At 37.4% G+C, this 26,314-nt stretch overlaps 1 protein-coding gene across 1 annotated transcript in view; it reads right to left on the bottom strand.

Annotated features, from left to right (window-relative positions):
* The window catches only part of MYO5A (myosin VA), a 124,031-nt gene that overhangs the window by 89,500 nt on the left and 8,217 nt on the right, over positions 1-26,314 (bottom strand). Inside the window, exons 5-9 of the mRNA XM_040620421.1 lie at positions 24,050-24,194; positions 8,331-8,487; positions 3,821-3,964; positions 1,494-1,575; positions 1,033-1,140 (exon numbers count right to left, since the gene is read on the bottom strand). Of these exons, the coding sequence (XP_040476355.1) occupies positions 1,033-1,140; positions 1,494-1,575; positions 3,821-3,964; positions 8,331-8,487; positions 24,050-24,194 (636 nt within the window). The remainder of the gene's footprint in view (positions 1-1,032; positions 1,141-1,493; positions 1,576-3,820; positions 3,965-8,330; positions 8,488-24,049; positions 24,195-26,314) is intronic.

The following is a 26,314-nucleotide window of genomic DNA, read 5'->3' as shown; positions in this document are numbered from 1 at the left end:
AAATATGTAATCATACACAGGGTAATTGAGAGTTGATCTTATAATGAATGTTTTTACTATCTTCCAATTATGGCTTTTACAAATTTGCAATTTTCTATTTACAAATAGATTTAGCCCTAGAAGTATAGCAGAATATTTCAAACTTCAAGGTGCATATGAATCACCAATAGATCTTGTTAACATGCAGATTCTGATTCACTAGGTCTGACATGGGGCCTGAGTTTCTGAATTTTTGCAAGCTCCACTATGGTTCTGGACCATACTCTGATTAGCAATGCTTTTAAATTAAATTAACTCACCTCAGAGTACTCATCAAAATACCAACACATGATTTCAGTTATTTATAATTAAAAAAATTTTTAATACATAATTCACCACTAAAAGTTGTACATTGCAATTCTAAAGATTAATTTACTTGCATGTAGACCCCATATTTTTTAAATCTCAGAAACAAGACAGTGACATCTGAGCCATTTTTAAAACAGTGGAATAATCCACATGTAATACAATGTTTTGTCACTACACCAGCTCAACCACATTTCCCAACCAGAAAAGACAAAAAAAAACAAAAACAAAAAACCAACCAACCAAACAGACAAAAAAACAAAAGCAAACACCCTACAAAAGGTGAGACTGTTCAGGAACCCATTTCATTTAGCTTTCGGTTTCAGATTTTGTGAAAATTTAAACAAAGACTTACAGTTAGTCCTACCTCCCCTAATGTCCTCAATTTGTTCTTTAAACAGCTTTATTGAAGGATAATTTGCATACCATAAAATTCACCTGTTCTAAGGATACAATTCAGTGATTAGTTGTATAACCATTACTACAATCTGATTTTAGAATAGTTCCCATCACCCCAAAAAGAAACCTTGTGCTCATTTGCTGCCCAAAGGTGTTTTGTAAGGATTGAATGTTAAATCTCCCAACAACACTCACCATCTAATACAAAGCCAAGCCAGTATTCCAAACAAAGATTGCTTGAATCAGAGAACTACTGCTCCTAAGAGCTGAAAAATAAAATCATGTTACCTAGCAGAGTGCAGGCCTGCCTGGTATGTGCCATCTCCTTGGTATCATCGACTCCTTCAATCACAGGACTGCCACCTTGCTTCGTGTAATGAAAGTTATTTGCATTTCCTGCAATTAACGAAAAGATTTGCAGTCTATGAAAAAGCCTTGACTCCCAGCCTTATATGCACTCGAAAGCAGAGGCAGTGATAGCACCGTTCAGTGTGCAGAGTCCGGAGCTAGACTGCCTGCATAGTCACCATTCATCTCAAACAGGTATCAACTCAAGGCCAATCCTGCTCCATTTATGCAGCTGTTCACCCCTTCCCCATTCCCAGGTTATCGTGAAGCCAACTGCAGACTTCTTATCATTCTACTCATAAATATTTTAGTATGAGATAATCTCCTTTTCAATAAGTTTATGAAATCAGGAATTAACAGAAAACAATACCAGAACAAGAAATCTAACACCATATTCATACCTAATCGCAGCATTTTAAATTCAGGTAACTTTGCTGAAGCACAAAGCTGATAGAAGATATGATAGTTTCTCTCCTCTTCTGCCTTTGAAAGAAGATAAGAAGAGTTTTCAATTATAGCATTTTAACCTAAAACTCAGAAAATTCAATCACAAAATCAATTTTTTAAGATTTTTTTTTATTATTATTCATTTGAGAGAGAGAAAGACAGAGAGAGCACAAGCAGGGGGAGAGGCAGAGAGAGAGGGAGAAGCAGACTCCCCGATGAGCTGGGAGCCCCTGACATGGGACTCAAGCCCAGGACCTGGAGATCATGACCTGAGCTGAAGGCAGACACCTAACCATCTGAGCCACCCAGGTGCCCCAAATTATTTTTAAGATTATGAGGTGGAGAAAGTGTGTGGGGGGGGGGGGGGGGGGGGGGGGTTGAGGGAGAGAATCTCAAGCAGACTCCCCACTCCCTGAACATAGAGCCTGACTAGGAGCTCAATCCCACAACCCTGAGATCATGACCTGAGCTAAAATCAAGGGTCAGACACTTAACTGACTGAGCCACCTAGGTGCCCCCATAAAATAAAATTTTAATATTTAATTTTCTCAGTGTACTAAGTAGTCCCTTCCCAAATTTCCTAATATAAGTTTACAATGATTAAATCTTGTGATTTGTTAACTACGTGTATACATGTATGAATGTGTAACTGCTGGTCACATTCAACAAAAAATATCTGATAATGATGCTTTTTGAAGTAGAGAACAGTTTGATATATGCCATTGTCATAAGAGATCATTGCCTTTGGGGAAAACTAAAACCATGTTTTTGAAATACAGGTATCCCCTGCTTTTCTAAAGTTCACATTACACCACTCATTTTGGCAAAAGGCCTACATTACCACCTGTTTTGCTAACCAAAAGAAATCCAAAGAGGATTTTTTACAGAAAAGCAAAAGCTAGTGTTTAGCTTTTATTTTGCAGTGAGCCATTTCAGAGGCAGCACGCCCCCAGCAGCGACCGTGGGACCGAGTTCCTTCCCCAGGAACTACACGCAGCATCTTGGCATCAAGCTGCCATAGCTTTGAACTGCATCTGTGGGCATCTGTGCTTTATCTCCATTTATTTTGTGCAGCCATTAGCAAGATGTGTCCTAAGGTATCAGAAAAGCTTAAGAGAAGTTATTTTTGGGGTCTGGGGATGCTCAGAAATTTTTCCATATAAATTAATGTAATTTTTTCTTCACTTTACACCTTTTCAGCTTACAAAAGTTTTCATAGGACCAATCTACTTTTGGAAAGGGGGTAAACCCGTACTCAATATATATTTTTTCTCACAGTACCTCTCAGGTTCATGGTCTTCCGAACACTTTAACTGAAAAAGAATATTCTATCTCTGCCATATGTCAGACCAGATCATCTACTGTGGTTGTTTGTAAGAAATCCGCAAATGCACTACATTATCTATATTATTTTAGTTTATACATTTTAACATCAATAAAATATTTAACAGAACAGAAAATAAATCATGTACGATTTTAACATAATTTCTTAGTACTTCCTGACCATCCTTTTTCCACATACATACTTTAAAAATGCAACTTAATAATACTGTTCATACAAAACTGAATCCTTATACTCTACCATCAAATCCTTGAATTCTGCAGTGTATTCAGCTGACTAAAGCATAGTGTGGTCTCAAGTTCAGGTTTGATCCTCAAAAGGGGCTTATGTCTGATAAAGGAGATTTTTTAACCTTCATTACTTCTATCTGAACAAGATCATATTCTAAGAGAGGAGAAGGAAGAAAAGAGGACAAGGAATTAAGTTCAAACTACTTAACTTACTGAAAACATAACCCAATGTCTTCCCTATCAACTGGGAAATACAAGAGCTAAGATTAAACTAATAACACCTCAATTTCGGCTCAGGTCATGATCTCAGGGTCACGGGATGGAGCCCCATGTCAGCTTGCACTCAGCACTGAGTCTGCTTGGGATTTTCTCTCTCCCTCAGCCCCTTCCCCTGCTCACATGTACTCTCTCTCTAAAATAAATTAAAAAATAAAATCTTAAAAAAAAATACACTATTAGCACCTCTTTTTAACTAAGCGTTTCCTACAACCATCTGTAGGAAAAAGTCAAAACCATTAAACCTAAACCAGTGACCAGTCCCACATTATTAGTCTAATAGGTATTGCCCTGCCTCTGACAGGTACCATTTTACATATTTCAGTCCAAATGTGGTTTGTAGTAATATTGTCATAATATGCCCAAGAGTACCTGCAAATAAAATGCATCCCAGCAAGCATGAGCTCTGGAAGTATACGGCAGTCCGGCTTACCTGGAATACTACTCTGGATTTCTCTAAAAGGTAAGTTCTCATATTGGCACCAATGATTCGATATCTCTTATCAAACCCAATTTCAATATACTTCCCAAAGCGGCTGCTATTATCATTCCTGGTTGTCTTAGCATTTCCGATGGACTGAGAAGGGGAAAAAAATCATATTTTAGAAGTACAGTTCATGACATGACATTTACAGAGTCTGTTCAGGGAGAGAAAGGACAGAGTGTGACACCAAACTTTAAAACGGATTCTTTTAAGAACAGAACCCATCTTGCCCCTGCAGGCACCAGTGCATGCTTTGCCCAATGCACAACCACACAGATACCGACTAATGGTTCAGATATGCCTTCCTATTCTCACACACATTATCTTCAGAAACAGCAAACCTGAGCCCAGTGGCTGGGAGGTCTTCACACCATTGGTGGGATCGAAACACACTCATTCAGGTCAACAAAGAAAGAAACGGATGGGACTGGGGGCTGCCGAAGCATACTAGGGTTTGCATTTTCCGAAAAATTAGTCTGTTTTATGTAAATAAGCTGGTTAAGACAAATTAATATTTTCATGGAAATGTTGCTCTGGTGTTGAGTCTCTTTAGCTAGAAGTTTCTATCATCTTATCCTGCGATAATAAAGGCCCAGTTGGACTGGTTATTAGCAGAATCTTACTAATCACCTATTCAATTCAAAGCCATTTTCAGAAACCAGACACAGTAAAATTTTCCCTTGGATTTTGAGAGCTGTATCTAACTTTTAAAACATCTGCCACAGAATTCAGAGAATATAACTTTCTGCTAAATTTTTTATATAATTTTAAAAATTAAGATAATGTATGTACTACTTTCTGACTTAGGTAACAGGTTTCTAGAAATTTTTCTTCCAAGGCAAAGCAAAACACATGGTGTACTTAGAGAAGCAAGTGTTCACATAATGCATGTATTAAATGTTTAATAAAATATTTTATATAAAATTACCAAAATTTACTTCTACAAAGCCTGAGATGATCAGGATTTAGTAGACTGAAACCACAGCAGAGAGAAAGACATGAAAATGCTTTGGAGTGTTAAAAAAGCAATACAAATTTAAGTGATGAAAAAGTGAAAACACAGCCACAAAAAATCAACACATCAGATTATCTGAACAATCAAAGAAAGTGCATTTTACTCTCTGAAATACAGGGCGGGTATTGTCCTATTTTTGCTTTGGCAATGAGAACACCGCGGTATTTCAGATTAACATTTTAAATGGAAAGAATGACAGAAAGCTATCTTCCCAGCAAAGTAAGAGTGATCTAGTGTAGCCTAAGACAGTTCAATAATACATTTGCCTAGATATTCCCCTTCTTGATATGACAAAAAGTACAAAGAAAAGTCTCCATATATTCCAATTATTTTCATTTTATTTAGAAAAGGGAATTAATGATAAACACAGGATTTTCTTGCAACACAGGATATTCCGTCAAAGAGCAGATGAAGAAGAGGTAGTAACTGAGGCAGTGGCAATAATGGCCACCGAGTGTTTACCAGGCACTGTCCTAAGCACCTTCCTGCCAGCAACTAAGCAAGCTGGTGAAGGGGGTCCACACCTTCTCCTCCCTCCCTGACCCCATCCCACCTTCCATATGCCATCCCTCTCCTAACGACTCAGAGTGCGAGCCCAGGGGGCCGAGCTGCCAAACAACACCACGAGAAGCAGCAGTGAATAGGCCAGGGCTGAGACCCCTCCCCTCTGTCTTTGAATAACAGGCATTTAACATGGAGCAAACAATGGCAGAAGGAGCGAATGAAATAGAAGTCTGAAGACCTGCGTATTAGACCAGGCCCTCCTACCAACTTGCCAACACTTAATCCTCTGAGGAGCAGTAGTGTCTCCAAGTGTAAACTGACTAGCAGAGGTGAGCTGTAGGGTCCTTCTCAAAACTAGAATTATATGACTACAAGCCTTGAACTTGATAAGGAAAGAAGACTCTCTATATAAACAATACCTTTTGTCCATTCTCCCTAATTGCTCCCTCTGCCTTATAAGTACTGTATTTACAACAGGCTCCCTTGATGCTACTTTCATTTCAATTAGCAAGAAATTGTTAATGAAAAAGTTTTGTGGTCTCGATTTTACTATTGATTTCAGTGAAGTGCTGAGCGAGTTATTCTTCTTTGCTAAAAGGAGATGAAAACCTTTAACTATGGTTATTAAAGATGTAAAAGAACTATTAAGACCCACTGTGCCCTCAAGAATCTTTCCCTGTCCCCATCTTAGGATGAAAATTTCCTGGAGGAAAGGAGAAAAAGAAAGCATGATAAAATGAGCAAAAAAGAATCATTTATCTCTGCATCACTCATATTTTGCAAAAGGAGCCTATGCTGAGGATGAGGAGCTTGCTTTCCAAAGGATCAAGTGCAAATCCCACTAGCCACTAGGCTGTGAGGTTAACTGTGTAGCATGCTCATTAGCCAGGAGGACTTTCAGGTCGTGGAGACCCACGCATGCCGTTCTTGACATCACAGTAAAGGACTCTGATATAGAAACATGGCCTTGAGACAGGTTTCTAGGCCACATACTCAGTATTTCATCTATGTCTTCTTCCTATAACTGCAAACCCTTTGTCACCATTCTTTAGCCCCAGATTCCATTTTAATCTTTCAAACTGAGATGCCTTCATTTGTAGTTATTGAAAATTAGTTCGTTCTTTGCCAAATTTTCTTAATCCAAATTCCTATAGAAAAACTACACAATATAGAAGGGAGTAGCTAAGCCTAACTGATGCCTTTATCTGTTTTTGTTCGACCCAGCAAATAAGGTAAATTCCTTATAATTACATATTAAAAACTAGGATCTATGGCCATTTTAATCTCTCCTACTAACACAACGCAAATCTGTATTGTAGAAAAACCAATGTAGCTATTTTTTGAATGAGAATAGAGCAAGGTCATAAAATATTCTAGAAGGTTCATTCCAGACTCAGGTTATTATATGGTCCAGGCCTAGAAGAGGTGGGATTCCCTGATGCCATTACAATCTAGACTGGGATATTCTAATATTAGGGACTAAGAATGAACTAAACTATTGCAAATACAGAGAATTTGTTGTGACCAAAAATAGCCACACTAATGGTAGGAAGCAAAGCAAAGCCCTGTAATTTTCTGACCCAAAACCCAAAGCTGGCTCTACGGATTATATTCCCCAGTATTAACAATGGCATCCAGCACTCTATCTGTAGCTTAAATTCTTTCAAATATTAATATTTGCTTAAAATCTTTACTAGTCTTTTTGGCACACACCTCTGTTTCCTCCCCATCTGTGCTATTTCAGAAAACTTCTCCAGTTCTCTTTGCACAGTGCACCTAGTCTGGGCAGCCCCGTAACTTCCCCAGCACATCCTGTCCTCTCGGTCCCAAGGACAGAGGTCCTCCTGCTCTGGAGGGCAGCCCTGCAGGCAAGGGGGCACAACATTCTGTTTGGAAGTGTCACACACGGCACTGCAAACCAGGCACAATTACCTCTGGACTGATCATTGCAAAAACCACTTGTATCACAGGTGCACCAGGCCAGTTCTAAACTCCGTCTGTGTTTGGGTGACAAATAAGGCTTGACAAAGGGAAAAAACAGTAATAAAAAATGCTGACCTGAATTTTTAATAAGAAAGGCTCGTTTCTCCCTGTCCAAAATAATTGATCTCCATTAGTAATGAAAATTACTTTTTTTCCATTTAATGGGACTATTTACAAAAATGTGACTTTTCTAAAATCATATTAATAGACAAATAATTCTCTAGTTACAAATCCTGAAATACTCAAATTCTCACACAAACAGGTCTACTTTCTTTGACACGAGCATGTCTTCTTTGCATACATATTGTACTTTTGAAAGAACATCCTTTCATAGTTCTTCCTTTCTCAGGAATTTATGGCTACCGAATTTCTTTTTTCTAATCTAAAGCTGTGTGATGTGCTTCACAGAAACAAGAAGAAAAATGTTTACAAGATCATGATTTAAGCCTATAGCTCAAATCTGGGGAAAAAAAAAATACAAACTTACAGCCAAACAAGTTGCACTAAGTATAGAAAATGAAATGTGGGCAAAGGAATGATAAAATTCATTGTGCTTGAGCATAGTGAATCCTACAGACTCAGAATTGGGGGGGGGGGATGAGGAACACACTTCTAGTACAAGGAACAATAGACATGAGTCAATTAACTAGGAGAATAGAAATTTAGAAAAGGAAGTACCACTGCCAGTTATTTAAAGGCAACAACTCAATGCAGGTAGGTTAAAAATGCAGGATTCTGGAATCGAGTAGACGCTTCCAGAGCTGGGCTTTACTCAAATGGCTACCTTACTGACTTTTTACTTTTCGTAGATGTCTTCTTACTAACACATGGAAAAGTATTTTCTTACTTTCAGCGGCTGGGAGAGCCCAGACTTTCTGACATGTGTTGTTTCAATAATTTTTGGAGCAGGTTTCTTAAGAGAATATAGTAAGAAGGCCAAGGCTGCTGCTGTCTTACCTCCATGATGGGGTTGGAGGCCAAGACCTTTTCCTCAACATTGGCTTCACTGGCAGAACCACTTACAGTTGCAAAGTATCGCATGGCATACTTAGCTGAGACTGTTTTTCCTGCCCCAGACTCTCCACTTACGATGATGGACTGATTTCGTTCATCTCTGTAAAACAAAGAAGAGTAACTACCAGTGCTGCCCACTCCTGAATGTGACTAACATTATTTCCTCTGTGCTCTCGCCAGCGAGCCATGGTGACTTTCTTCTGGTTCATACCTGCAGTAATGTGGGAAGGAACATAAGAATGATACTTCCTAATAAAAATAACTACTTATGAACTAGCAATGAACAGAGAGGGAGAAGAAGATATCAAGCATCAAATCAGACAGCATCACATCTAAGGATGAATCTGTAATAGAGGGTCTCTGAATTATTGTGTGTACAGATCTCAAACCAATTATTTAATTTCTAGATAATAATTCTGGTATATTACAGGACTGCTGTCAACCACCTCAGAAGAGAAAGGAGCCACAGCAAGGGAATTTAAAAGAAAATTCTATTTAATTAAATTTATAAATTGTCTAGTAGTTAATGGTCCATACAGTCATTTCTTCCACAAACTCCAGCTCCTACTGAAAGCATCTTCATTAGCTGAGAACAAACAGTTTTTTTATATGTTGGCCGACTTGTCCAAATATGTCGGAACTCAAAGACTATTTACTATTCCCATCTTTAATTCATTCACACAATGACTCAAAAACTCTAAGTGACACACTTGCTCACATGACTATCATTTCTTGGAGGATAAAGACCTAAATCATCTTTATCTTTAATATCCAGCACCTAGTGCGGAGCCTGACACATCACAAATGCTCAATAAATGTGTACGGCTTACAAGTAAATGGAACCTCAATGAGAAACCTAGCTTAAGAATAAATCTCTCTGCTTTTTTTTAAGATTTTATTTATTTATTTGAGAGAGAGAGAGAGCACTAGAAAGACAGAGCATGCACAAGTGGGGGGACAGGGAGAGGGAGAAGCAGACTCCCCACTGAGTGGAGAGCCCAACACGGGGCTCAACCCCAGGGCCCTGGGATCATGGCCTGAGCCCAAGGCAGACACTTAACCAACTGAGCCACCCAGGCACCCCTAAATCTCTCTGCTTTGACTACGATTTCTACTAAGACAGAAGTAGGAAACTGCCACTTCCTGAGATGGAACCAGCAATTAACTCTTCATCAAAATAACTGAACGAGTACATAAAGGTGGCATTATTTGTGCCCTTAATTTACAAAGAGACTGGACCAGGGTGACTTCAAAGGTTTTTAGTGGAACTATTCTATAAGGCCACAAGATAGAGATGTTATTCTATTACAGAAAATGATCTTTTTATCTTTTACAAGAGACTTATTTATCTAACAAATGTTTATCTAATACCCACTACATGCCACCAAACATTGTGCTAAACACTAGGGATACAAATGAAATAGGCTGTGATCTGTGTCCTCAAGTGGTTAATGGTCTAACAGGAAAGAAAAATTGTAATTTGAGATTATAATATATGTGATGAGGCACTGAAAGGAGGAAGAGGTGATAAGGAAAGGCTCCTTGAAGAAGATACCGGAACAAGGTCTAGAAAAATAACTAGGGAAAAGTAAGCAAGTGATGAGGAAGTTAGAAAGGAAACATTCCAGAGAAAGGAGATAACATAAATGAAAGTTCAGATGCATGAGAAGTTAGGAAAGAGCGTATCATTCAGTTTGGCTGGAACATGGAGTAATGATGAATAAGGCTGTAGAGTTGACCAAGAACCTGACCATAAAGTTCTTACATGAGCTGTTATGGAATCTGAAGTTTAGCTAAAGGTAATGGAGTACCATTAAACAGAAAATAACACAATGAATAAAATTCAATGAGTAAAATCACTCTGGCAGCAATGTGGAGTATGAGTGGCGAGGGTCCAGACGAAAAATTATGGAAGTCTGAACAAAGGTTGTGGCTGTCCTGACTGAGAGAGGTAGAGAGCTTTAAGAGACACCAAAGTGGCAGAATCCACAGTAGTTGGCAATAAATTTCCAAGGTAGAAATTTAGGACTTTTCTAAGGAAAAATTTCTTCTTCCTTTGAGAAATGAGGGTAACTGTCTTATTTTATAGACCTTGAAAAATACAGTGGGAGTATAGCAACCTGTTCCTGACACTCTGACTCCCATACTGTGGGGAAAATCAGGAGGACCTAGGTGACACACTAAGGCATGTTTAAATTTTATAGTACAAGCTTGCACGTAATCCCTGTTTTTATGAAACATCATTGAACCTCATACTTACCATCTCATTTTCTTTTTATTTAAATTTCTAGACAGAACTGGACACTCCCATTGCCTCTGTTCATTCACAGCTGATTAAAACATAAATCATCTAATAAAACAGTTCTCATCATGGTGCCAGTGTCCTTTCTTTTAGTCATTTAAAACGTCCTCAGAATTTGCCTTTTTCTATACATTAATCAAAGCACAGTATCAACAGTTTTTGGATTCCCTTCTACAATATGATTAGAAAAATGATCTCTTCCTAATTCCTTCATGATCAGTTGTCACCACACCCTGTGTGACACCACTCCTTCCAACAGCAAAGGAAGTGAGGAGGCTTCCACTAGTCTGATGAAAATATTAATGGGAACTGTTATTTAAACTGTACTGCCTTTGAAAGGCTATTTCAAGTCTTAATATCAAAATGTTGTTAACAAAAAATCTAAAAATTCGTAAGCTCTTTCCTATACTACAGGGAAGAAGAAAAATATTAAAGGCAATAAGATCAAGGGTTGTTCAAATGAGTCACAGATTTGTACAACGATGTGCATATACACACTGATATCAAGCACATGCCATATACATTTTCTTTTTTTTTTTTTTTAAGATTTATTTATTTATTTATTTGACAGAGATAGAGACAGCCAGCGAGAGAGGGAACACAAGCAGGGGGAGTGGGAGAGGAAGAAGCAGGCTCATAGCGGAGGAGCCCGATGCGGGGCTCGATACCATAACGCTGGGATCACGCCCTGAGCCGAAGGCAGACGCTTAACTGCTGTACCACCCAGGCGCCCCGCCATATACATTTTCTTTTCCAGGATTTAGGATCCTGGATTCCAACAGTTTTTAAATTTTTTTTAAGGGACTTTATTACTTTTTTCTATTTCCCTGACTTTTTGGCAGAGTCTTCCCTTTTTCCCAAGCTTAGTGGAGCATTCTAATATATAAATAAGCACCGCTCTTCCATTATATAAAAGCTTCCCTGCATCAAGACTCTAATCCTAAATCTGTCATTTACCAGCTACACAGCTTTGAGCAATTGCATGACCTCCCTGGCTCAGTTTTCTCATCTTTAAGATTAATAGTACTCAAAGTCCTTCTCAAATTCCAAAGTACTATAATCTAAAAGTCTAACTTTGGAGTTGATTTTTCAGATGTTGAGTGGATTATAGCTTGTACTCCAGGCCAGGGTAAACTCTTGGGACCAAGGACAATTGGAAAAGGACAGGCCTACAGACACTCAGACGGTCTTCAGTGGCCACATTTGAAATACACAACATTTCTTCTCTGGAGGACCCCCGAATTTGAGATGACCAAAATCAGTAAGGGGCTACAAAGAGTAAAAATGTAAAATAATCAATTCATTGATTATTAATTATAAGTTAAATGCAAGAAGTAGAACTCTTTATAAAATAGGTACAATAAAGGCTTTAAAATGTTTTTCAGTTCTATGTATGTGGCCATAGGAAGAAATGCCAAAAAGAGAGAGTAAGAGCAGAGATAGGTAGAAATGGGGAGCCAAGCAAAGACAGAGAGGAGAGAAGGATAACAGATAATAAAGATACACGAAAGGAAAGACAAGAAGGCTATGACAGTAATGAGGAGAAAACAGACAAAAACATCGGGGATAAAAATTTTATGGTTCACACTTGCTTATACTATACACAAAAATAAACTGAAAATGGATTAAAGATCTAAATGTGAGACCTGAAACCATATAATTCCTAGAAGAAAACATAGGCAATAATCTCTCTGACGTCAGCCTAAAAACATTTTTCTAAATATGTCTCCTTTGGCAGGGGAAACAAAAGCAAAATTAAACTATTTTTATTTTGCAAAAAAAAAAAAAGCTTTTGCACAAGAAAACAAAAAAGACAACCTATTGAATGAAGGAAGAGATTTGCAAATAATATATCCAATCAGGGGTTAATATCGAAACTATTTAAAGAACTTACACAACTCAACACCAAAAAACCCCAAATAATCCAATTTTAAAATGGGCAGAAGCCATGAATAGACATTTTTTCAAAGAAGACATCCAGATGGTCAAAAGACACACACAAAAATATGCTTTTCATCACTCATCAGGGAAATGTAAATCAAAACTACAATGAGGTATCACTTCACACCTGTCAGAACGGCCAAAATCAAAAACACAAGAAATAAGTGTTGGCAAGGATGTGGAGGAAAAGGAACTCTTGTGCACCGTTGGTGGGAATGCAAACTGGTGCAGCCACAGTGGAAAACAGTATGGGGTTCCTCAAAAAGTTAAAAATAGAATTACCCTATGATCCAGTAATTCCACTACTGGGTATTTAGCCAAAGACAACGAAAACACTAATTTGAAAAGAGACAGGTAGATAGGTAGGTAGGTAGAGAGAGAAAGAGAGAGAGAGAGATAGTCACTCCTGTGTTTACCGTAGCATTATTTACAATAGCCAAGATCTGGAAGCAACCCAAATGTCCATCCACAGATGAATGAATAAAGATGTGGTGACAACGGAATGCTACTCAGCCATAAAAAAGAATGAAATCTTGCCATTTGCAACAACATGTTTGAATCTAGAAGGCATAATGCTAAGTGAAATAAGTCAATCAGAGAAAGACAAATACAATGATTTCATTCACATGTGGAATTTGAGACAAAATAAATGAAAAAAAGGAAAAAAGACAAGCAGAAAAACAGACTTTTAAATACAGAAAACAAACCAGAAGGGAGGTGGGTAGGGCGATGTGTGAAATAGGTGAAGGGGATTAAGAGTATGCTTACCATGATGAGCACTGAGTAATATATAGAATTGTTGAATCATTATATTGTAAACCTAAAACTAATCTAACACTGTGTGTTAACTATACCCGAATTAAAAAATAAAAATTAAAAAAAATTTTATGGTTCAAGGTGAATACTAAAGTCTACCCTCTTCTATTCATTTGAGCTGTGAGCTTTATATGGATATATATATGTAAATAATAATTTATTGCTCTTTGAAATTTTGCTTATCTGATCAGGCAATATTTATAATCATTCAAGTGTTCTTGTTCTTATAAGAAAGTTGTTTCCACTTTTGGGATGTAGCTATCACTTCAAAAGCCTGATAAAACCAAGTTAAAGAACAGAGATTCTCCATGCTTCATCAAAGTCAGATCAATCTGGACCATCCTATGGACGCATGAAAAAAAGATTTATGATTTCTGGCTTCGCCAGTTACTCTCTCAAGGGCCTCTACAGTACTACTACATACCTGGGTACTGGGTGCCTTTGAAGGTAAGCTCTTCTGACCTGTTTTATCAATGGTGGTTCCAGAGGCTCTAATGTGAACTAAAAGCCACCACCTAAAAATACTGCTTTGTTCATTTATTCAACAAACATGGAATGAGCAGTCATAATGTGCCAATCATTTTATGACAATAAAAGACTCTGGGGTCATAGTCTAGTCAGAGAGACTGAAAATACTTCAATCACTTCACTCCATTTTAAAAAGGAGGTCTACACAGGATGGAATTGGTAGGAGATGGGAGGAGGGGATGTCAGGAAATGCCTTCTTGAAAAGGTGATGCTTTCATTGACTTTTACATGACGATTAGGAGAAAACTAGGTTGAATGGGAAGAATGCCATGGGAATGAAACTATATAGAAGCACCTGAAACCTCAGAAAAAAGTTATTCAAGAACAGAAAATCCACTCTGGGTTGTTGAAAGACAGGAGTTACACATTTTCCTTCTTTGGTCCTCAGTACTTCTGTCTATTCAGTCTACCTGTGTCTGTTTGGTCTGTCCAGTGTTTTCTTATATCTACTCAGTTTTCATTTTCCATCAGGTATATTCTTTTATAGATTTTCCTTCTCAACTTTACCCTGTAAAAAAATGTAATCTCTCTAGTTCATCATGGTCCTACTGAATACTATTCATATCTTCTAAGACCATCAACTTGTTCTCTGCAAATTTAAAGCATACTTTTCATTCACAGCCTCATCATTCATGACTAAACTAAGTAATCCAACCCCAGACCTGACTCATGTGGAACACAATTTAATCTTTCCACCCATGTTGATATTGACTCTCTGATAACAACTGGGTGTTGCCGTTGACCTTAGTTAAGTATATAAGCACCTACATCTAATTTTTAGCTAATAAGTGAGCATGTTTGCATGAAACAAAATCTAGTTTTACTTTTTTGCAGGCAATCAATCTAATTGTTTCTCCCTTATTTGATCCCTTGTCAAAAAGAAAAAAATATTAAATTCATGTGATATAAGGCTTTCTTTCAAAGCCATGTTTTTACTGCGATAACTTAAAGACATGGCTTCACTTGAGAACCTAAATCTCTCTCTCTCTCTCTCGTTAAAAGGTGTAAGTTTTTCTACATCATTATCACACATCAAAATCAAGCTGCTATGCTCTGTGTTTTCATGATTTCCGCTTTTGATCAATCTCAAGAAGATTTATTTATTTTTTTTAGTTTTTATTTTAATTCCAATTTGTCAACACACAGTGTTATATAAGTTTCAGCTGTACATATAGTGATTCAACAAATCTGTAACATCACCCAGTGCTCATCACAAGTGCCCTCCTTCATCCCCATCACTATTTCACCCATCCCCCCACCCACCTCCCCTCTGGTAACCATCGGTTTGTTCTCTATAGTGAATGAGTCTATTTCTTGTTTCGTCTGTCTCTCTTCTTTTTTTCCCTTTGCTTGTTTGCTTTGTTTCTTAAATTCCACATATGAGTGAAAGCATATGGCAATCCTCTTTCTCTGACTTACTTCACTTAGCATCATACTCTCTAGCTCCACCCATTCAAGATGGAAAGATTTAAATTCTAAAGTTGACATTAGACAATGAGCTCACAATGACAATATTTAGTGTTATTTTTGAAGTTAAATATTTCCTATAAAAAAAATGTGGAGGCAGACTGGTGAAAGCTGTGCTTTAGAGAAGCAGAGACTATTCGGGAAATGAAAAGAAATGTTCCCTAGAGATACATACTAAGGTCATTCAGTTCCTACTGAGGAACCGCTCACATGGCTGTAAGATCCTCTCTGGTCAAACCAACTTCTCTGTTCCATCAGTCCAGAGCCTGTAAGATTAATATAAAGATGCCATAACAGAAATTCCCAGTTATATATGTTTATAGCTTTTATAGACTTATATATATTGTATTTTTTTCCTTCTACAACCTTATGGGGTAGCTAGTACCCACTAAGTGCCAAATTCGTATTTAAAGAATCCTGAAGAGCAGTCACATACCAGGCGCTGAGGTAGTCTCAAATTAAAACCTGGGTGGGACCATGAAAAATAAATAAAAGTCAGGCAGATAAAGGAGCATGGAGAAGGATATTCTAGACTGAACAAAGGTGCATACATACAAGCATGCAATGTTAATTTGAGGGAATAGATGTGTTAGAGTAGGGGAGTATAGTTGCAAGTAAGAAAATGAAATGACAAAGAAGAAAAGCTTTGGAGTTTCAAAGCAAGAAACCACATCTCAGCTCCCAGATGCTATTCATTAGTATGATAGCCTGAACAACTTATTTTCCTCAGTTTCCCCATCTGTAAAGCAGAGGGGACGATGTCTGCTCCCAGGGATGTAATGAAGATTAGAGGTAACATGCCTGACACCATGTGTGCACACAGCAGGCATCTAAACATGGTAGCTATTAATTAACATAAGTTTATCCACCTTTATATATCACACATGAAATTCCTCATCAGGTAGCATATATCACTTCAAGTCTATTTGCATAAGTGGGACACTTGGTACCACAGGGCAGCCAAGTCACTGTTGTTAACAGGGGAGATTTTGGAATCTGTACCAGCCAGCAGGCCGATGAGCTTCCAGACAGTGAAGCATTCGGAGACTGCCCAGCCAAAGGAAAGAAGGAGCCACCCTCGGAAAAGGCCTGGCAATAAACAGTCAAGAGTAATAAGCCAGATGAGAGGCTAAAGTGGATAAAAAGAGAATGCAGACATAAGACTCCATAATGATGAAGACTGTGATGACAGTAACAGTCTATATTTAAATACTTAGCATTTTTAAAACTGTGCATTTTTTAAATTTTTATTGAAGTATGGTTGACCTGCAATGCTACCATAGTTCCGGTGTACAACATAGTGATTCAGTAAGTCTCTATGTTATGTTATTCAGAGTGTTTTCATGTTTACTATCCAGTATAATTTTCACCCTTGAAGTAAGCACATTATTTTTTCCTTGTTGGGTAAAATGGTACTATAGAGAGGTTAGATGGCTTATCCAAGGTTAGAGCAGAGCTCTATGAATGATGTCACACAGCACAACTCCTGGTTTCCAAGAAGAAAGTCTGTACCTTGCCCCCCTGCTTTGCTACACAGCTCCTTACCATGGTCTGCTCCACTAGGAAGAGCAACATGCATATTAATTAGTCTCCCCGAAACAGAAGGGTAACAAATGCATACCACAGAACACTATAAGTGTCAAGGTAAACCACCCAGGGAAATTGTTCCATTTGATGGGTAATAAAACTGAGACCAAGGCAGACAAGGAGATTTAACCTCATATAGTTATTACTGATGCAGCTGTGATTAGTACAGATACCTTTTTCATTATACCAAGGTTATATATAATTTATTTATTTTTATTTTATTTATTTTATTTATTATTTATTTTTATTTATTATTTATTTTTTATTTCAAGAAAAACTAAACGAAACTTAGTCAAAAAATTTATTTATACCATTCACAATGGGGAAAAAATATCAAATTAATCAATATTACCAGGTTTTAAGGAAACAAAAGAAAAAAAGCTTATGTTTTAAGGAAAGTAATACTGTCATTTAGTTATCAAAGAGCAGTCAGTTCCAGCATGAGAAAACACTGGCATAAATGGGAAACAAAAATATGAGAAGAAAAACAGACACCGCACCCCACCGACATTTTCTGTTGTGTAAGTCAACAGGACTATTAAAAGGAAGAGGCCTGACCATGAAGGTGTTCTATGAGGGCACTGTTCTTTGTAAGGGGCATGCTTAGAAAGGAGTCCCGAGTCAAGGATCCTGGTTATGGCTATTGTCATTGGACATATACCTACTGGGGAAGAATCACTTCTGTCAGGTTTGCTTGGAGGATAGCTATCTAAAATGAAACTGCAACCCTTCCTCCTCCCACCCTCCCACCCCACATATACAACCTGCTCTTCCTTCAATGTCCTCCATCTCAGTAAATGGCAACTCCCACCTTTCAGGTGCTCGAACCAAATACCTTGCTGCCATCCCTGACTCCTCCTTTTCTCACATACCCTCATAGAAGCAAGTCTTTGTCCACTCTTTCTTAAAAACATATCCAGAATCCATCCATCCACTTCTACCTTCTCCACTAATATCTTTAACTAGATTGTTTTGATATTATTTCAAACTTATGGAAAACTGCAAAACTAGTAAAATGAACTCCCATATATGCTTTACTCAGATTCACCAACTGTTTAGGTTTTGTCTGTGTGTTTTATTAATATCTGTTTCTCTTATTTTAATATTTTCTGAAATATTTAAGAGTGGGTTACAGACATGGTGCCTCCTATATAATTTAGAGCACTATATTTCTTCAGAACAGTGACATGGTTTTACACATCTATGATAATCAAAATCATGAAATGTAACATTGATGTATTAGTATTACTTAGTCCATTGTCTATATTCCAATTTTATCGGTCATCCAGCAATGTTCCCTACATAGTTACCTTCCCTCCCCCATCAGCAAGGATTCAATTCAGAATACTCATTTCTTTTAACTGGCATATAGTGGACATCTCCTTTAATCATAAGCAGTTCCTCAGCCTTTCTTTGACTTTTTTGACCTTCATAATTTTGAAGAGTATATACAGTTATTTTGTAGAATGTCCCTCCTTTTCAGTTTCTCTGGTGTTTCCTCCTGATTAGATTCAGGATATGAATTTCTGGCAGCAATCTATGATTGATTTTTATCATAGCTGCAAGATCAGGCCATTCCTCTGCTCAAAACTCACATCCAGAGAAGAAGTCAAATTTGCTATGATACCCAACATGGCCTTGTAGGGTCCTTGCAGTTGATGATCTCTCTGCCTGGAATATTCTTCCTCAGATATGTGAATGACTTGCTTTATCTTTTCTTTCATGGTATTACTCAAAAGACAGCTTTATTTTTTAATAGAGTTAGATAAGTTGATACCAAAGTCTGTATGGAAAAACAAACATCTAAACATAGCCAGGAAAATGATGAAAAGGACAAACTATGAGAAGGTTCAATGATACCAAACATAAAAAATACTATAAAGGGGTGCCTGGGTGGCTCAGTCGATTAAGTGTCCGATTCTTGATCTCAGCTTAGGTCTTGATCTCAGGGTTGTGAGTTCAAGCCCCACATTGGGCTCCATGCTGGGCATGGAGCCTACTTTGAAAAAAAAATACTATAAAGCCACTATAATTAAAACTGTGTGGTACTGGGACATGAATAGATAAAAGGAGGTGAAAAGAACAGAGACAAGAAGTTGACCTAAAAACATGAGAAAACCTAGGATATGCTAAATGACATCTGAAAGAACTGGGGCAAAATGGGTTTCTTAATAAGTGATGCTGGGATAACTAGGTAGCCATTTGGAAAAAAAGATAAATTTAGATCTGTATCTCATATCATACAAAAAAATAAACTTCAACAGAATCGGGGATCTAAAGGTACATTATAAAACAATACAAAGACTAGAAGAAGACATGGATGAATATCTCTTTTATCCTAGTATAGGGAAAGGTTTTTAACAATGACTCAAAATCCAGAGCAATAAAAAAAAAAAAAGATATTATTTTGCATGGGAAAAAAACAGCATAAACAAAATCAGAAGAAAACTTATAAATGGGGTGGGAGATATTTGCAATATATACCACAGGCAAAGGGCTATTATACTTCACGTATTTTTTTAAACTCTTAAAATTGAGGCTCAAAGGACTAAAAACACAATAAAAAAAATTAAAACAGACATGAACGGACAGTTCACCACATAAAGAAACAAATACATTAATAAAGTGGCTCTTAAACATATGAAAAGATGTTCAAACTCACTCATATTTAAAGAAATACAAATGAAGACAACATTGAGATACCACTGGGTAGTGAAGAACTAAAAAGAAAGACTACACATTTTTTGTTGATATGGCTAAGAAAAGCAGGGACTCTTGAACAATTTTGGCAGAAATACAAACCAATACAACTGTTCTAGAGGGAATGTGGCAATACCTACAAAAACTGCATTTATACCTACGTTTTGACCTAGCAATGCCACTTTCAGCAGCTTACCTGAAGCTACATTTCTAAAGATACAGAAGTACATATATACAAAGTTATTCATTACAGCATAGTTTATAATCGCAGAATGCTGAAAACAATCTAAAGGACCATCTATGAGAAAGTGGTTGAGTAAACTAATAAAATGGGTAAGATAGGAACTGACCTAAGTAACTTTGGAAATCAGAACTTTAACTATATTCTATAAGGCTAAAGACATAAATGAATTGGACACAAATACTGTACCTGAGTGGTAAATTTGCTTTTCACAGGGGTATGGGTTAATATTTCTGAAACTACTTTTTGAGTATTCTAAGATTCAGCAAAGAAGTAAATATGTTGTGGATAATAAGAGCCAGGTTTCTCAAGACCAAAGAAAGAAGTAAAAGAAGGCAAAAGAGAAAACAAAAATTAAAACTGTGGTGTTGAATTGGAATTGGATGTATCAATATGAACTCATGTTTTTTAATACATATAGAGATAGACATAAAAATAGACACACATGTGTGTGTGTGTATGGAAAGATGTGCAACTGTCTCATATTTAGAGAAAGGCAAATCAAAACAAAACTGGTATACCATTTCTCACCTGTCAGTGCGGCGAAATTTTAAAAGTATGACAACACATTCTGTTGGTGAGGCTACGGAGAAACGTGTATTTCCTAGCTCTGTGTATTTCCTAGCTCTACTGGGCTTAGAGATGATGCCCTCATCGTAATGAGCATACCTAGGAGACAGATCTCGGTTCCTCTGTGTACTATTTTTCCAAACTTTGGGTAAGTTTAAGATTTTTTTTTTTAAGTTTGAAAAAAAAGGGCGGGGGGAGACAGCTTTACAATGAGGCTTTCCCTGAGCCTAGTACATATGCCCTCTGGCCCACCTAGCATTCCTTATCTACTTTTCTAACTTTATTTTCCAGGATAGCACTTATTAATACATGACAAACTGTGTATCTTATCACTTTGTGAGGGTAAGAATATTTGCCTATTTTGTCTCACTTGTTTGCTGTTGTGTCCCCCATGCCCAGGACAGTGTCTGGATGGTGTCCAGTAAAGGTCTACTGAACAAGTGACTATACCTTCCCTGAAGATGTAAGGGGCCTCTAGGAGTCCTGGCAACGTGAAACTCCAGGGTTCACATCCGGTCAATATGGCATATCTACGCTTGGTAAGGAGAAGAGGATAAGAAAGGATCCTGCAGTGTAAGAGGGATCCCCTTTCTCCACATCCTCTCCTTTGTTGTTTCGTGTCTTGTCAATTTTTGCCATTCTAAGTGGCATAAGGTGGTATCTCAATGTGGTTTTGATTTTAATTTCTCTGATGGCTGATGATGCTGAACATTTTTTCATGTGTCTGTCAGCCATTTGTATGTCTTCATTGGAAAAGTGTCTGTTCGTTTCTTCTGCCCATTTCCTTATTTGATTTGTTTCTCGTGTATTGAGTTTGAGTTCTTTGTAAGTGTAAATGCAAGTTGGTACAGCCACTTTGCAAAACAGTGTGGAGGTCCCTTAAAAAGTTAAAAATAGAGCTACCCTATGATCCAGCCATTGCACTACTGGGTATTTACCCCAAAGATACAGACGTAGTGAAGAGAAGGGCTATATGCATCCCAATGTTCATAGCAGCATTGTCCACAATAGCTAAATTGTGGAAGGAGCCAAGATGCCCCTCAACAGATGACTGGATTAAGAAGATGTGGTCCATATATACAATGAAATATTACTCAGCCATCAGAAAGAACGATTACCCAACATTTGCAGCAACATGGACGGGACTGCAGGAGATTATGCTAAGTGAAATAAGTCAAGCAGAGAAAGACAACTATCATATGGTTTCACTCATTTATGGAACATAAGAAATAGCAGGGAGATTGGTAGAAGAAGGAAAGCAAGAATGAAGGGGGGGAAAAACAGAAGGAGGAATGAACCATGAGAGACTATGGGAAACAAACTGAGGGCTTCGGAGGGGGGGGGATTGGGTTAGGCCAGTGATGGGTATTAAGGAGGGCACGTTTTGCATGGTGCATTGGGTGTTATACGCAAATGATGAATCATGGAACACTACATCAAAAACTAATGGTGTACTGTATGGTGATTAACATAACATAATAAAAATTACTATAAATAAAAAAAAAGAAAAAAAAAAGAAGGGATCCTGCATTATCTATCTCTAACTGTATGCCTAAGAGACATGGTCTATTTAGCTGTTCAGCACATTTTATGTGCACAGATTTACTCATATAAATGGTGAACTTATCATAACTGATTGATGCGTATTTTAAAACTGCCTAAAAAACAAAACTGAGCAAAGGGAAAAGAAACAAGCAAAGCTGCAGTAAAGAAATCACACTGACTGTCTGAGTCACAGGGGAATAATGGGGGGGAGAGGATGTTAGAAAATCCGAGTAAATCCAGGGTTGAAAAGCCAGAAATATTCATATAAATCTAACACTGTTCTTGGATTTCCTGTCACAAAAATGCTAAGAACCAAACTTTCATATTTAAGATTAGTATTTTCAAAGAAGGCATATCATTCTCTAGGAGCAGTATAACATTTTTCAGAGACAATTTTTAGGTCCTGGCACTCCACGCAGTTCCGTCTCTGGCCGGTAGTTCTCTGGCTGTGCTTGTGTGGTGCTAAGGTTGCATTGTAATACTCCAGTACTACACAAGGCAAATACTGCTGGGCTTTTCTAACTTTAGGGGGAAATTATGCTGATAGATTGAATTTAAAAGCTTAAAAAAGTAAGATTTCTGGGGAACCTGGGTGCCTCAGTCAGTTGAGCGGCCGACTCTCAGTTTGGCTCAGGACGTGATCTCATGGGTTTTGGGACTGAGCCCCCTTCCCCCTCACATGGTGCTCCATGCTAGGAGGGGGGGTCTGCTTCAAGATTCTCTCTCTCTGCCCCCTTCCCGCCACTCGCATGCACACAATCTCTCTCTCAAATACATAAATCCTTAAAAAAAAGTAACCTTTCTTACACTTTTGACACTCGTTTTGATTTTATAACAGTATCTGCTATAATACAGCACATTATGTAATACAAAACTGTATTTAGTCATTGTATATTTAATATGATAATATTTCATAGTGTTAGACTGATGGAATTTGAAAGTTAGTCTTTCCAGTTATGTGGCCTTAGGAAAGTTAAATAACTTCCAGTGCTTAAATTTTCTCATTTGTAAAATGAAGAGTAATAATAATGCCAGCCTCAGAAGGTTGCTGTGAGGATAAAATTACTTAACGACACAGAAGGCAATTAAACAGTGCCTTGCACAGAGTGCTTAATAACTGTTAGCAATTACTAGAAGTAATAATATTTTATTAATAAAAGGGCATAATGACTTCTATGGACTCTGTCAATGAAATAATTCTAAAATTCTGTTACATGCTGGCCCAATTATGTACAAATAAACACTCTCCCTGGTTGTAAAGGAAAAAATAAAACTTCTGCAGTATTACTTTTCTCTCCTCTTCACAAATTGCTTGAGGGTTTCCCACATCATATTTATAATATGCTGGTTCTTACCTGAAGACTGGAGACATGAGTTAAATGTACACTATTCAATACATCCATAGTTTTGATTTACATTACATTATTAAGAGCATAATCGAGTCCTGAAAGTAGCTTTTTTTCTCTGGTTTTCTACTCGCAAAATGTTAGACTTCCATAGCTACTATTAAAGACATTTTACTGACGCTTTCAGGATCACTGGTCTCTAGAACATAAGACTAACATTAAATTCACAGTTTCCTTGACATTCAATTATCTAAGATACAGCAGATTTCTTGTTGTTGGGCCTTTTATTTCTAGCCAGCCACTCAGTAGCTGAAGGACCGTGGGAGCATCACCTAAGACCAGCAATCCCTGACCCTCTCATCTGTAAACACAGCACCGGTCCTTGCATAGTCACGGGATCAGGAGATGCCAAAGGCAGTTTTTAAAAACTGTTATGTCCTTTTATAAATATGAGGTTATTTTAATAATAATGGAGGCCTTCTGAAATAGTCAAGGCTGTTCATTTAATAATAATTTACCAGTTGCTCTTCACTATGTTTTAAAATACCTGTGACTCAGCAAAGAAGAAACAATCACATCTAGTAAGAGTCGTGAAAAAATAAAGAGAGCTTCCACCAACCTGGCCATTTGCTTGTAAGCTTCTTCAGCTACTGCAAAGATATGTGGATCCATATCACCCATATTCTGACCACTATATGCATTAATAATATCTTCTCCATAAATAGGCAGCTGCTCATAAGGATTTATAGCTACTAGGACTATACCTGGGGGAGGGGTAAAAAAGCAAAAGAAGTCAATGATATACTAATGGACATACCAAACTTGGTAAAGTGAGAACCACAGTTAACACAAATTTCAATTTCAGTTAATCTTGAACTAACAAGTTGTTAAAGATCAAAATATATCATAGCCTTTGCCTCTGAGCCTATTATACCTAGATGTAACTAAAACACCATTTAAAACCTGGTCTAAGCTATGGAAAATAAAAACTATGGCAATGTTAAAAGAACTTTAAATATTTTCATAATATTTCAATAAAAAATTCACTTCTAGAAATGCATCCAGATGAAATAATCAGACATTCAAGCAAAGGTTTCTTTTCATAAAGATGTTTATCATATTATTCACAAAAGTGAAAAGTAGAAACAAACAAAATATACAATAAAGGAAGAGTAGCCAAATATTTTGTTACATCCATATGACAGACTATTATGCTACCTCCACAAATTATGTTTTTAAAGAATATTAAATGTCATAGGAAAAGATGACACAAAACTACATATAGACTAATTCTAATTTCTTATCTATTTATACTTTCTCACATATACACACATTTGGATATATCAACATAATACTGATTATTTTTCAGTAGTGAATTATATGTAATTATTTTCCCCCCTTTTTTTTTTAAAGATTTTATTTATTTATTTGACAGAGAGAGAGAGACAGCCAGTGAGAGAGGGAACACAAGCAGGGGGAGTGGGAGAGGAAGAAGCAGGCTCCCAGCAGAGGAGCCTGATGTGGGGCTCGATCCCACAACACCAGGACCACGCCCTGAGCCGAAGGCAGATGCTCAACGACTGAGCCACCCAGGCACCCCTATTTTTCCCTTTTTATACCTTTTTTGGTATTTCCTTAAATTTCATAGTAGGTATATATTAACTTAATGAAGTCCTTCATTCAACAAAGATTTATTCAGCTCCAAATATGTCTCGTCTTTTCTGAGTGCTAGGTTTATAACAGTTAACAAAAAAAAGACAAATCTTTATTCTCATACACCTTATATTCTAGTGAGAAATTCACACAATTAACAAGATAAGAAAAAATAAATATCACAGGTTAGATAGTAGAAAGGAGAAAGGAGAAAAATTAAACAGAGAAAGAAGACAGAAACTAAGGAGGGGAGTAGGGGTTTATGATTTAGATAAGGCGGGCAGGGGAGGCTTCACCAAGAAAATAACGTATGTGCAAGAGAAAGATAATTGGAAAAATGAAAATTGAGAAACAAATATTTGGTTCACAGACAGGGGAGAAAAAGAGTATCAAGGATACAAGCGGTATAAATTCCTTTTAGAATAGAAGTTAGCTGTCTCTGTCCAAAGCAGGGGAGTAAGGAAGAAATGATGAGTGCTGAGTTGGTCACCCAAGCAAACAGACTTAGAAAAAAATGAATGAAACCCCAGACCCGAGCCCAGAGGAGAGTAATCAGGGAAAGAAAGATAAGAAGTCAGTAGAGAAAAGAGCCAGGGACAAGGGAGAAAATAAGGTTAAGGAAAAAAAATAGAAAGGAGGGCACGTATTGCATGGTGCACTGGGTGTTATATGCAACTAATGAATCATGGAACACTACATCAAAAACTAAGAATATACTGTTTGGTGACTAACATAACATAATAAAAAATTATTTAAAAGAAAAAGAAAAAAATAGAGACAAAAGAAGGAAAAGGGGGAAAAAACCCAAAAGTACATGGTGCTTAATAAGAGAAAGAAGGAGGATCCTGAGCTGGGGCACTGTCAGCTAGTACCGTAACGAGCATGGGCTCAGGCCAGCACATGAAGCGAGAACAGTGACTGCGAGTCGTCAGGCCTGCACTGAGAACAAGAGAACACTAAGTCTCTTGAACCTGGACCAAAGAGAAGTCTTTGGACATCTACTCTTCATGTAGCAGTTCTTGTACGAGATGAAAGTAGCTGGCAAACTGTCACTGAATTTGTCAAATGACTTCTCTGAGAGGAAGAAAATCTAAAAGATGGGCCCAGTTCAGTTTTTTGGTTTTTTTCCTGAGCAAAATTGTGTAAGTTCACAAAAGAGCTTATTCGGCATAAAATGCAACTAGCTAATGAACGCGGTAAATCTTTTTTGATCACTCTTTAGTTCTAGGAG

Source organism: Ursus maritimus, unplaced genomic scaffold (genome assembly GCF_017311325.1).
Source record: "Ursus maritimus isolate PB19 unplaced genomic scaffold, ASM1731132v1 scaffold_35, whole genome shotgun sequence".
NCBI lineage: Eukaryota > Metazoa > Chordata > Mammalia > Carnivora > Ursidae > Ursus > Ursus maritimus.
The sequence above is the reverse complement of the archived record's forward strand: the minus strand, read 5'-3'. Positions and strand labels throughout refer to the sequence as shown.